Genomic DNA, 12,891 nt, shown 5'->3' with positions numbered 1-12,891 from the left:
TGAGATGACAATGAATCTAAAAAGATTTTATGTTACGTTCATAGTATTAGAGTGAAGCCTCATTTCTTGATCGAATCACAAATGCACGGAGTTTAAATTAAAATGTCATTTAAAGTCATGGCTAAAGAATAGCAGAGTTTACATTAATCCTTGTATTTTTGATCATGTAAAAATTAGTTAAAGGAGGGCTTTTTCACCCCCTGGCTCGGCTCCTCTATTCTTCTGCCTACTTGCCATAGCAGTTAACATTTCTCATTCTGCATGGTAGGAAAAAGAAAAGTTCTAAACAAATTTACTAAACTATTTTGTGGAAAATTTTGGGGTAGAAAATTAACATATATTAATAGCAATATAAAATACTTTTAATTATTACTTTTTCTCTCCTAGGTTTAATTTAAATTCATCCAAAACCTACATTTCTCTGGAAGACTAAGAACAGACAATTACAAAAAAAAAAAAAAAAAAAAAAAAAATCAGTGAAACCTACACATCTGTTTAAAAGACGGTGAAGCACGTTTTACGGACAGCCAATGAAGGCGCCCGACAGGAGAGGACAGTGGCCGCTTGTGGTATGTCTAGTAGCATTCTCTTTTAGTGTTAGAGGCAACATGGGCACCATTTACTCGCTAACGCTGAAGTTTCTTACTTCCCTGTACTGAATGGTGTTGAGAATTCTGCTGCATTCGTGAGCGATTTTACTCAATCCCTAGATTAATTTGGCAGTTCAAGTGGGCCTTGCCAAATGTTCATACAACTTACATTGTAAACTGCAGGAAGTTACCCTTAATACATTTATAATGCCAGTTACCCCATTGTAATAAACAATGTTGACAGGTAACAGATAAACATTACACTGTGGAATCCTTATTTATTTATTCAGAATGCTGTTCTACTTCTTTTTCACCAAAAGTTAACATACCATCTATTTCTTTAATGGTGAAAATGAGGAAAGGATAACCAGGTTACTATTTTACAACAAAAGAATTTCAATTTTCTATTTACAAACTATAAAGCCCCTGACTTCAGTTTTTCTGTATGCCAATCTCAATGTCTTAAGTATAACAACAATTAAGGTTCATTGTATGGAAAATAGCGGTTTCCTCAAAGCACCTTGCTTATGCTTCAAAAGTCTTTTAAGGATAATTATACCTTGTAAATTTACACCAGGGGCAGTCATCTCTAGTATCTGTTGGAGAATTACACAAATTTAAGCACATTTTTTAGTGACCATTATTTCTAAGGGTCTCAAGCTACAATTTTGCTATTTGCATTAAATGGTCTATTCTCTAACGAATGGAATGAAACTTCCTCTACATACAAGATTAGAGGGCAGACTTCATCTTCATCTACCATCTTTAAACAGGTAAGTGGATACAAATAGGAACATTTTTAGTATACCACATCACTGTCTTGGTAAAATTTATCACACTATTGAATTCCCAGCTAGAATAGCAGATGGGGTCTGATGAGCTCTGGTCAAATTGTTTATACATACAGACTTGCAAGAAGATTCTCTCATTAAGGTGGGAAATCTAAAATTGATCCAAGCAGTTGAGAAAACTAACAATCAAAATAAGTATCCATACATGCATACTACACACAGTGGGGGAGGTGGGTAGCTCATTGACTAGATATCTTGTTTCAGCTCTTGTTTTAACCAAATAAATTCTAAATAAGTTTTGTTAACAGTTTTGAGAGTGATAGCTTGTCTGTGAATTAACCAAAAGAAGGCAGCTATGCATCAAAAGAACTTATGCAGTCAAAGCAGTCTGCCCAAGTAGGTACATAAATTAGGTAAGTGCTGCTAATGTTCTGCCGTCAGGAAGAGAAAGGAAGCCAACACAAGGCAAGTGATAGTTCATAGGAGCTACTACTGTAGCCCCTAACAGGATCTCAGTAACAGCTAAGGACACTACTTCCCTAGCAGGAAATCCAGGATTTCTTTAAGTAATTCAAATAGCAGCAATAATAACTTACTAATAGAGTCTGGTAGAAAAAAAATTTTAATTAAAACAGGTTTACACATTGACACTTATGGCTTAACTAGAGTAATTTTGTCCAAGTTAAAAATGTACTAAGGACAAAACAGAAGACTGGTATATATGCAATGTACAGCGTTCACTCAAAACAGGAGTTCAATTGTAAGAGCTCTCAAAAGCAAGAGTCCAATTATTGAAGCAATTAAAAAATTTACATGACTGAAAATAATTATCTAAAGTCAAGAACATATTTAATCACATTGTACACAAACTCTGGTATTAAGTCACTTTCCCATTATGTTTCAAAGCATAAGGCTGAACTTTTCTACCTAGTGAAAACAACTAATCTGATCACTCAGAGTATCTTTGAAATCTCATGCCTTCATTTAATAGACATAGTCCACGCTTGTGTGTGTGTGTGTGTGTGTGTACACTAATCTAGTTACTACCGTGGGGTAACTGATGTTTCGACCTTATTTTTGTAATCCTGTGATATGTACGATACAGAAACTAAACACAAATTCCATTCTAATATGGCCTTAGTTTTCAATTAGGTTAGTTTCCTTCTTTATATTTACTAGTCATGGATTCCAATTTAAAAGCTATGCACAGCTTAATGAGTGTGACCTTAATGAGTGCAAGATTAAAAACGACTAGTTTCAGGTTTTGTGACTATTAGCTGTAAAGACTTGTAGATGGACTTCCTATATATACCCAGCGTTCTCTTTAGTTCTGATGCCACTGAAGCCCCAGTCCTAAAACTAAATCAGTTTCAAAGTTCACAAATTTGTACCTTCTAGATCTGTTGGACATCTAGCTGTCATACAGACTGCACATTATTACAAAGAGGCAAGCTGATGTAGCACAATGGACTGAGGTTAACGTTAACTTCCGGAAAGGGTGCTTATAACATCCATTTTATCAGCCATAAAAATGCTCAACTTCTAAAAAACCCACAAACAGTGAAAAGACAGTCTGGTAAATCCAAGATTTGTAAAAACTATACACAAAACCCACAGTATTTGGGAAAAGAGGAAAAAAAATCTATACAAATGTAACCGCCCTACAGTACCAATTACACATTAGCATACACACTAACCAAAAATAAACTAGTCATGTCTATAAAGCAGGTTAACCTTTCTAAGTAGGTTTCCCTTACTCTTAAAGTGGATGATGGAGCTATTAATACTGCACATGGAAAATTAGCAATATTTTTTACTTTTACACAAATATAAAGGGATTTTCTTCCCCAAAACTACTTAAACATCAAAACTTATGCTTATAAAACTTGAAAACTTTCAGCAGCCTAAGTATTTCAAATGAAGCCATTCACAACAGACTTCTCACGCACTCTTTACATCCCAAGTCTGCCAACCTAGTTATCTACTGTAGATGTCTTCAGAGATAGTTCAGCCTCTCTCTCTTCTCCAGGTGGCCTAAAACAGAGAAAAGAAAGGTGTTACAACTACGCTTGGTGGTTTTCTCTTGAGCAAGAAGGGTATTAAATCTGTGTCACATATTTATCTACATGTATGTATATGTGTGTGTGTGTGTGTGTGTGTGTGTGTGTGTGTGTGTGTATACGTATATATGCAAAACCACAGCTGGGTGTGGTGGTGCACACCTTTAATCCCAACACTTAGGCAGAGGCCAGTAGATTGCTGTGAGTTCTAGGCCAGCCAAGGCTATAGAGAAATACTGCCTCAAAAAGAAACCCACAGAACACTTTAGTCATGGTTGTTATAAAGACACTGTAAATGTATATGCAGATCTGGTGAGATAACCCAAGCAAGCACCCAAGTCTGTCACAAACTTGAAGACGAATTTTATTCAATATAATCCACACAATTCAAGAAAATGAAAAATTGTTTTCTTTCATTTTCCTAAGTAAAATATAGGGCTGATTTAATTGTATGATCTGTAATCCCAAGCGGACTGTGGCTGGAGGACTGCTACAAGACCAACCTGGGCAAGAGAGGGAGACCTTTTCTCAATAAACCTGTTTAGGGTGTGCTGGATGAGACAGGGTCTTCTCACTCTGTAGCCTTCTATCTTCAGGTGCTAGGGATTGAACCCAGAGCCTGAGCCAAGAAAATGACCGCTAACAGCTCCAGTTCTTCATCCTGCCTTTTTGATTCACAGCTTGTTTTTAGAAAATTAATAAAGCTGATGTAAAAGCACGCACCTTCAATTCCAGCATCCTAGAGGCAAACATCTCTGTGGGTTCAAGGCTAGCCTAGTTCTAGGTTGCTACTTCTGTGACAGCCAAGGAAACAAAGTACACAGGGAGACCTCTAAAAGGAGTGTGGAAGGAAAGAGGGTGAACTATCATTGGATGCAGAACTCAGTGATAAAGTGATTCCCTACTGTGGTTGAGTGTTGGCAAGAAATACAGAACACTATGATATTCTCATATGCTAACATTGGGGCAGTTATTGTGCTAAAATTGTGAATAAGAGAAAAAAATATGTAAGCCAAGCACAACAGTACACCTCTGTGGTCCTGGTAATTGGGAAAACAGAGACAGGATCTACAGAGTTTAAAACTAGACCTAACAAGAAACTTTAAAATTTTCCTACAAGGTATGAGTGTTCTTCATTAATGTACATTACAGATAGTTGTGAGCAGCTATATGGGTACTGGAAATCAAACCCAAGTCCTCTGAAGAGCAGCCAGTGCTTTTAACATCTGCGTCATCTCTCAAGCCCGACTCTTTGATTTTAAACAAAGGGCCCACTGCAACATGGCCTTACTTTTTCTTACTGCTGGCCTCATGACTGTCTTTGCTTTCTTCGGTACTGTCACCATTATGTTGTGGATGATTGCTCTCTTGAGCATCAGATCCTCCATTTAGGGTCTTTGAACCTTTAGAATGGAAAAACTGTTAGCACATACAAAATAATACACTAAATTATCTTTAAAGTTCAAGGTCAAAGCATGTCCTTCAGGTTTCTCACACTTCAGCCTTCTGAAAATTTTTAAGATTAGGTTTAAATGTCATTGCAAAAACAAAAAAACGGAATATATAAAGATGTACTCTTAACTTGTACTATTCAAAGTCTAGAGTAGCACAACAAGATACAAGGTTGTTTTTTTGTTTGTAATTTTAATGGGCACAGGAATTACTACTCTCATTACATGTAGGAAGATTGTAAGTGATAAAACTCTGTAGTGCACTAGCATGTAGTTTGGTTTCATTTGTTTTAGGAGAACCAAATTTTGTATTAATAGTATTTTACAGCATAAAGTGCTCAAAATCTCCAACTGACACCACTGGACCTTTTCCTGTCAAATTGTTGGCTCTCCAGAAAACATTCTGATAGTCAGCTTTTAAAAACTTTCTACTGGGGCTGGAGAGATGGCTCAAAGGTTAAGAGTACTGTGTGCTCTTCCAGAGGTCCTGAGTTCAGTTCCCAGCAACCACATGGTGGCTCACAACCATCTATAATGAGATCTGGTGCCCTCTTCTGGTGTAGAGGCATACATGCAGGAAGAATACTATTAATAAACAAATAAATAAATCTTTAAAAAAAGGAAAAACTATTAAAAAATTTCTACTGATAACCAACTGTTATTTTGTTTTGTTTCGAGACAGGGTTTCTCTGAGTAACAGCCTTGGCTGTCATGAAACTGTAGAGCAGGCTGGCCTCAAACTCAGAGATCCACCTGCCTCTGCCTCCGTTAAAGGCTGGGATTAAAGGTGTGTGCCACCATGACAGGCTCCAGTTGTTTTCTTACAGCATAATAGAATACAGACTTTTATGTGCCCGTAACCAATTAATGATTAAAAGTCATATCATACTATTTAACATAGTGCATAACATGCTCGGGGTAACTAAGCAAAAATGGAAACACTGACAAAATGCCTGTTGGCTACGATCAGAAAGAAACAAGCAGCATCTTTGGCTCCGCCTAGGATGCAGCATTTATGGTCAGATGCTTGCTGTACACTTTATTTTCTGGCAAAAGTAAATGAGGAATGGGGAATGGGTTGTTTCTCTAGAAAACATTTTGAAAGCTTTTAAAACTATTCCCCAAAATTGAACTATAATTAATTCTAAGTGTCCAGCATAACATCTTTAACACGTAGTGTAGAACGATTATGTTAATGCCACCCTTGTCATTAACACTTCAGCGGTTTCAAAGGTCAATGAATATACCATAGCCTCATTACTGATACAGGTTCTTCCCAGTATCAACATTTCTAACATATGTAACAAAACCATTTACAAAAGAAGTCCTGGCAAACAGTTTAGAAAGGGTCAGGGGACAGCTTAAAGTTATTACCACATACCTGCTTGTTCCTTTTCTAACTTTTTATTTGGCCCTTTCTTCCCCTGATCTTTGGTTTTATTTGCTTCCTCATGCTGTCTTTGCTCAGCAAGAGATTTGTTCAGCACTTGGGTGATGACAGAATCTCCTTCACCAACCAAAAACATATTCTTAAACTTGTTATATAACATTGTAGACTTTTCCATGATAACTTGACTAACTTTGAACCGCCGAATCTAAGAAAACAATAGTCATAATTATTTTCCCTAATTGATTTACTTACACTTTAAAACTGAAGAACTGAGAAAAGATGTTAGATTTATAGGTCTTGAAACCACTTACTTTCTTCAGGGTTGTGATCATCTCTGTGTGTTTCTGAGCTTGTTGCATTGTTACCTGAAGTGAAGCAAGTTCATCCAGTGCCTCAATGCATCTGTTCACATCCTTCATGACAAAACAGCAATTTCATAACTGTTAATTACCAAAGCGTCTATATAAGTTACTTGTGAAGATTTTAAAAGCTCTTAAGGTGGTAACAAATTGCCAGGTATTGTTCCTTTTATCTTAAACTTTTACACTTAAGTCTTATATGTGAGACAATATATAAAGCTATTAAAGCAGTGCATTTTAAATGAGGTTAAACACTTACTAGATTATCAATTTTGAGTGAATTTTTAATTTCAGCATGTATCCTTTGAAGTCGAGAATCCATTGATGTTTCTATAAATTGAAATATGTGAAACATAGTAAATAGCTTTTCCCCACACCATATCTCTGTACAGTCTAAACACATAAAAGAAACGGTGGTTACAAAGTTTTTCTTTGTAATCTTTAAGAAACCCATATAGATGAATGGTGTAAGAAGTTACCTACTAATTTTAATGTAAGGTTTGAAGAAACAGGCAGCATAAAAGCACAAAATTACGTCCATGCTGCATTTGTTCTGACTCGGATGATGAACTACACATCAGCTCTTAAATTCCTAGTTTATCTACTGTACCCACTTAACTGGAAAGTACTTATCAAAATTGAACCTCCAGCTCTTAGCAGGGCTTCACAACATACATCAAATAAACATTAAAATATAAAGACATTAGCCTGTTCACTTAATTGCTTAAAATGCAATTTAATATAGAATAGAATCCACTAGACTTAAAAAGGTATGTTTGTAACATATAAGAACATGACATGGGATTCCAAAAATCATTTTTAAATTGTTACTTTTTAAAATTTTTGTTTCTATTTACTGTTTTTTTCAGTCAGGGTCTCACTTTGTATCCCTGGTTGGCTTGAAACTTGTTCTCCAGGCTGTGCTTCCATAAATGGTAGTATTACAGGCATGTGCCATGATAGCCAGCTTACATTAACTTTTTATGTGTAATTTTGTATGTCTTAGAAAATGAAATAACTGACCTCGCTTCTTCTCCACTTTCTTAACTTCTGGCTTCTTTCCTTCATCTTTATTCTGCCTATCAAATGTTAACACAAATATTTCAAAACACTGAAACTTTGTGAATCTGCCCATATTCCCCTATGTAAAGGTTTAAAATAATGTTCCTTAAAAATAATAAAAACAGGACACTGACTCGTTTCTAGAACTATGCAAATCTACAGCATTAACATAATTAACAAATACTGGCAAAACTTAAAACATGCTAAATTGGTCTTTCAGTGACATCACAGCATGACTTTGAAGCAGTCACAGTAAAGTGAATGCTAAAAATTATAAATCCAATTTCAGGATCACTGGACAGACAATCCACAATGGGTAGAGAACATCTATAAATGCTTACAGAATTTCATATCAACTTCTTTTCCTGCAATTGTTTTTTAAAGCATATTAAATTAGACCAGTTAAGTTGTTCCCCACATCTCCGAAGGAAAAGCGATTCAAGGGACTTAGATATTTATCTTCAAAAGTAAACAGACTTGCTTTAAACTGATACTGTGCATTTTTTAAGATGGAGAGGAGGCCATTGTTAGCAAGCAATATGTACCATTTCATAAATTTAAAAAATACCATTTTACTAAGATTAACAAAAATAACCTTTTGAATTACAAATTAGTACCTTGGCTTGGCATTCAGGCCCTATTATGAACCAATTAAAATAGACAAGAACAAAAAATACCTAAAAATCAGTTTTTTTTTTAAAAAAAAAACTTTATTTTAAAATTTTGGTTACAATTTCATTTTTTTACTTAACAAGTCTACTGTTTAATCTCTTAGGATTAAAAAGAAAAAAAAAAAGCAAGACTCTAAAGAATTTAACAACAAAAGAATGTCAAAGGAAGGGCACACCTGCCCCATTTTTCAAGAACGTAATAGCTATTCCAGTTTAACACCTAGCTTCAAAACAAAATGAGTTTTCATATTTTCTAAATGAAATGTACAACCACCATCTTCATCTAAGTTTGTTATAACTTTCAAACACAAAGCTTCATTTCAAGCTTGGTTTAAAAAAAAAAACAAAAAACAAAAAACAGGAATGATGGCCAACCTTAATATGTAGTGTGTACCTTACAGGATATTTTGTTAACAATCATAACACACAGTTAATAATGCCATTAATAGTGAAGTCCTCAATTTAGAATCTGGAACATTTCTTCCATCAAGGGGGGGAGGGAAAAATTCAGTCCAATGAGTTTGTCTCAAGATCTTCATCGCTTGTATGCTCCACTTGTATTCTCTTTTCAGTTACTGGATTAATGCTTTGAGCCCAAAATGAGATATATTTTTTATTACTGTAGATTACATGTTGTTTGGCTGGGAATACAATACAATAAACTTTATTTTGCATAATGCATTTCATACAAGTTGCATCTGAAATGCTTTACAGAGCAAAACTGTCCAAGTACAAAGTTTTGTAATAACAGGAGAAGGAAAGAAAACACAAATATTAGAATTTGAGAAAGTTACATTGGAGGACATTCAAAAGAAACTGAAACACAAAAAGATATCTTGAGATTCTGAAGAAGGACTGGGCTAGATTTACTGAGCAACGACTACTTTATGCCTTAATTCAGGGAGCACAAAGTTAAAAGAAACAACAGTCACAGTATTTAGTGGAGAGAAAGGACAGGAATAGTAGCATTTACAGATGTGGTCATAGTCTGGTACTTTAATCACTTTTAAACTCCCTCAAGTAGCTAAACTGCTCTGTATCCTCCAAATAGCTACAAAGCAGAGACAATGTATCTATAAAGCTGTTTAGCTTGCAGAGAAGTTCAAGAGTAACTATGTTTTTATTATTTGCCACTGTATAAGAAGCCTACAATGTTTTCAAAGTTATCTCCTCACTACTAATAAAAAGCCCACAAAATTTACTAAAGAGTATGACACTTTATAAAGTAGGGAACTGACACAGGGAAATGTGTAATCAAGACATTAAGTCAAATAATTGCAATGGCTATTCCTTGCTCTGATAAAAAATAATTGTATACAATAAAGGAGGAAGAAAGTCCTCTTGCTAAGTGTATATTGTTTCCAAGTGTCAAAATGTAATTCAAACTTGATTCATATTGTACTTATCTAATGCAAGCCCTGTCAGCCTTTGGGTTTACTTTTATCGGCTTGCAGGTTTCCAGCTGTGCTTGTTATTTTCACTGTTTTCTATACAGGCCTGCTGGTGGTGTGACAAATATGAATATTTACTGCATTCTTTCTCCATCAATATATTTTCATAATTCTTGGTTTAACAGGTTATAGAGATAATAGAAGATGAGTACTCTGTAAAGCACTAGCAAAACCTAACTGCACTTTCACTTTAATTACAAAACAGTGAACAGGAGAACTGCCTCAGTGAATTTCATCCTCTGGGAAAAAAAAACACATATGGAAGATTTTTCTAATATGAGAGGTTACTTCAAAGGCTTCATGAAGTGTGGATAATGAGTCTACTTAAAAACTTTCATACTACTCTTTAAAAAAAAAAAAGCTATGCTAGGATTTAGAACTAAAAAGAATACTTACTGCTCGGTTTCCATTTGTTCCTCTTGCTTGCGTTTTCGATCTGCAGCTTCTTTCTCATGTTGGCCTTTGAGCATGTTCCTCCTGTGAGCAGTCTGGAAGTTTCTTCCACCCTTTCTCTTCTGATTGAGAATTAGGATGGATTTAGTTAACTTTCTTGACTATAACTATAATCATGGTAGGAAAACAAGTGTGAGCTTAACCAACACACAGCTTGGCTCTTATGTGGATGCGAGTCCACTATAATCCTCTACAACTGACTCTATGACTAAAATAGATTATTCCATGCTATTTGTCTCCACATAGTTTTAACTTGAGCACTAAGAAGCTATCCAATTTAAAATTTTGGCTTTGAGCAGGCTATAGTAGCACACAGCTTCATAGTCTCAGCACTTGGGAGGTAGAAGAAAGAAGATCCCTTTGAGTTCAAGGCCAGCCTGGGCTACAAAGCAAGTTACACACAGTCAAGGTTGAATAGTTGGACCCTGTAAGCCACCCCCCCCCCAAAAAAAAAACCTGGTTTCTAATAATATAGTGAGACAAATCAGAAACAAAAGCCCACATACAGATCTCAATGCTATCAAACAAAATTTGCCTTTTTCACAAAAAGATACAGCTGAAGATTTAATGGCATCAAAATAAAATGACACTTCACTAACAGAATTACAATAGGAAAAGACTAAAATTCCATGTATAAATCTACCTCTAGTATCTTTCCTGAGCACACTAACTATTGGAATTTCATTAGGAAGGACAAAGAAACCCATGTAAACTTCAACAAATATTAAATGCTTACCATTACTTAAGAACTACCTAAACCGATCTAAGAATGAACTTACAATGTATTTGGGGAAATGGCTCAGAAGATTAAATGCTTTTTGTCTAAGAGTGCCCCTGAGCATGACTGCACATATCAGTAACGCCTGTGCTTGGGGTGGCAGGGATGGGGAACAGAAACACAGGTCAGCTTAAAAAGCTTGACTAGCGGGGGCTGGAGAGATGGCTCAGCGGTTAAGAGCACTGTCTGTTCTTCCAGAGGTCAAGAGTTCAATTCCCAGCAACCACATGATGACTCACAACATCTACAATGAGATCTACTGCCCTCTTCTGGTATGCTGTGAAAACAGAGCATTCACATACATAAAAATTAAAAAAAAAAAAAATCTAAAAAAAAATTAGAGCACTTGTTGCTCTTACAGAGGACACAAGCTCAGCTCCCAACACCCACATCTCCAGTTCCAAGGGAGCTACCTAAACATAGACATGCAGGCAGGCAAAGCACTCATATACAAAAAATAAATTTTAAAAAAATTAGCATGAGGAGGGAGGAGACTGTTCAGCAGTTAAATTTCCTTATATGCAAGTAAGAAGACAAAAGCCTATCTCCCAAAAATCTATAAAATTCCAGATACTTATAGTGGCCCTCTTTTAATTACAGCCATGGTAGACAGAGACAAGTGATTCTCAGATCAAATTGACTACCAATATTAGCCACATGAAGCGCTCTGGGCTTGCTTTAGAGATGCTTCTTTAAGTCAAGAGCAACTAAGAAAGATTACCCACATCAACCTTAGGCCTCTACATACATGTGCACATGAACACCACACACAAAAACAAATGGGGAAAAAAGGGAGAGCAAGAAAGTTCACTAATGTCACCAGTGGGCTGACTTACAAATACAGAAATATACCATATACGCCGATGGGGAAAAAATTGTGGATGTAAAAAATTTTTTTTTACCTTGTCACCTTCCTGATCATCATCATCTTCTGAATCAGAGGTTGATGTAACCCCTGGTTTAGTTAAATTTTTCCGTTTGGATTCAACTTCTTTCTTCCCTTCTTTCTTATCTGGTTCTTTTCTTGGCTTATCCTCTTCCTTCTGGCCTTCTTCCTCCTTTTTAAGCTGCTTTTTAGGTTGTTTTTCCTCTGGCCCCTTCTTTTTACTTTTGTCTTCATCAATAACCCTATGATAGAGTGCAAGAGGAAAATGAACTTTTATGTCCTTGCTTACACTTGTTCCTTCTTGAAAGGTTTGTATTTATTCACATGTATGTGTGCAGAGGCAAGCTGCTGCATGTGGGTGCTGGGAAACAAACTCAGGTCCACTGTAGAGCAGTGAGCACTTTCAACTGCTAAGCCCTCTCTTCAGCCTTCATTTACACTCCACTCCTTACCAAGCAAGTATTTCGGGGGGAGAAGGGGGAATCATGGCAAGTTTTAATGTAAACAAAAAAAGACAGTTTGCCATCCTATCATATAATGGAATTCTAGAGCAAATATTACAACATCATTGCCATCCTATCATATAATGGAATTCTAGAGCAAATATTACAACATCAAAAATTATAGCGGCCACCAGGTCAGTAAAAATTTGTTTTTCAAGTTGCTTTTAATGGGATTCATTTGTTTAAAAAATTATTCTTGTGTATGTATATAATTTTTCAATTTAGGGAACACAGAAGTGTTGTCTAGCTGCTAACAACTGAACCTAGAGTGCTTCTTAATCCATATGTTCCAATATTGAGGCATGACCCAGCCCCCCACGTAACAGAATTATACATGTTTAGAAAAATATTTGTCTTACAATTAAAGTTGGTCATTTGTAGGAACTGAAAAGAACATAATGGTAAATATAAGACCAGTTATTTTTATTAAGCAAATAGTCATATAA

General features: G+C 35.7%; 1 protein-coding gene across 4 annotated transcripts in view; it reads right to left on the bottom strand.

The window, feature by feature from the left end:
- Window positions 1-1,969: 1,969 nt before the first annotated feature.
- The window catches only part of Psip1 (PC4 and SRSF1 interacting protein 1), a 33,657-nt gene continuing 22,735 nt past the window's right edge, over window positions 1,970-12,891 (bottom strand). The window contains exons 9-16 of one of the 4 annotated variants that reach the window (XM_055629682.1): window positions 11,959-12,184; window positions 10,222-10,340; window positions 7,665-7,720; window positions 6,901-6,971; window positions 6,594-6,695; window positions 6,274-6,487; window positions 4,733-4,844; window positions 1,970-3,415 (exon numbers count right to left, since the gene is read on the bottom strand). In XM_055629682.1, coding sequence (XP_055485657.1) covers window positions 3,355-3,415; window positions 4,733-4,844; window positions 6,274-6,487; window positions 6,594-6,695; window positions 6,901-6,971; window positions 7,665-7,720; window positions 10,222-10,340; window positions 11,959-12,184 — 961 coding nt within the window. In that variant the 3' untranslated portion in view covers window positions 1,970-3,354. The other 3 variants (XM_055629690.1, XM_055629708.1, XM_055629700.1) reach the window with 3 other exon arrangements.

Source organism: Psammomys obesus, unplaced genomic scaffold, assembly GCF_907164565.1.
Source record: "Psammomys obesus unplaced genomic scaffold, mPsaObe1.curated_primary_1811, whole genome shotgun sequence".
In the NCBI taxonomy this organism is placed as follows: Eukaryota; Metazoa; Chordata; class Mammalia; order Rodentia; family Muridae; genus Psammomys; species Psammomys obesus.
Note: the sequence above shows the minus strand (reverse complement) of the source record. Positions and strands in the feature narration are given on the sequence as shown.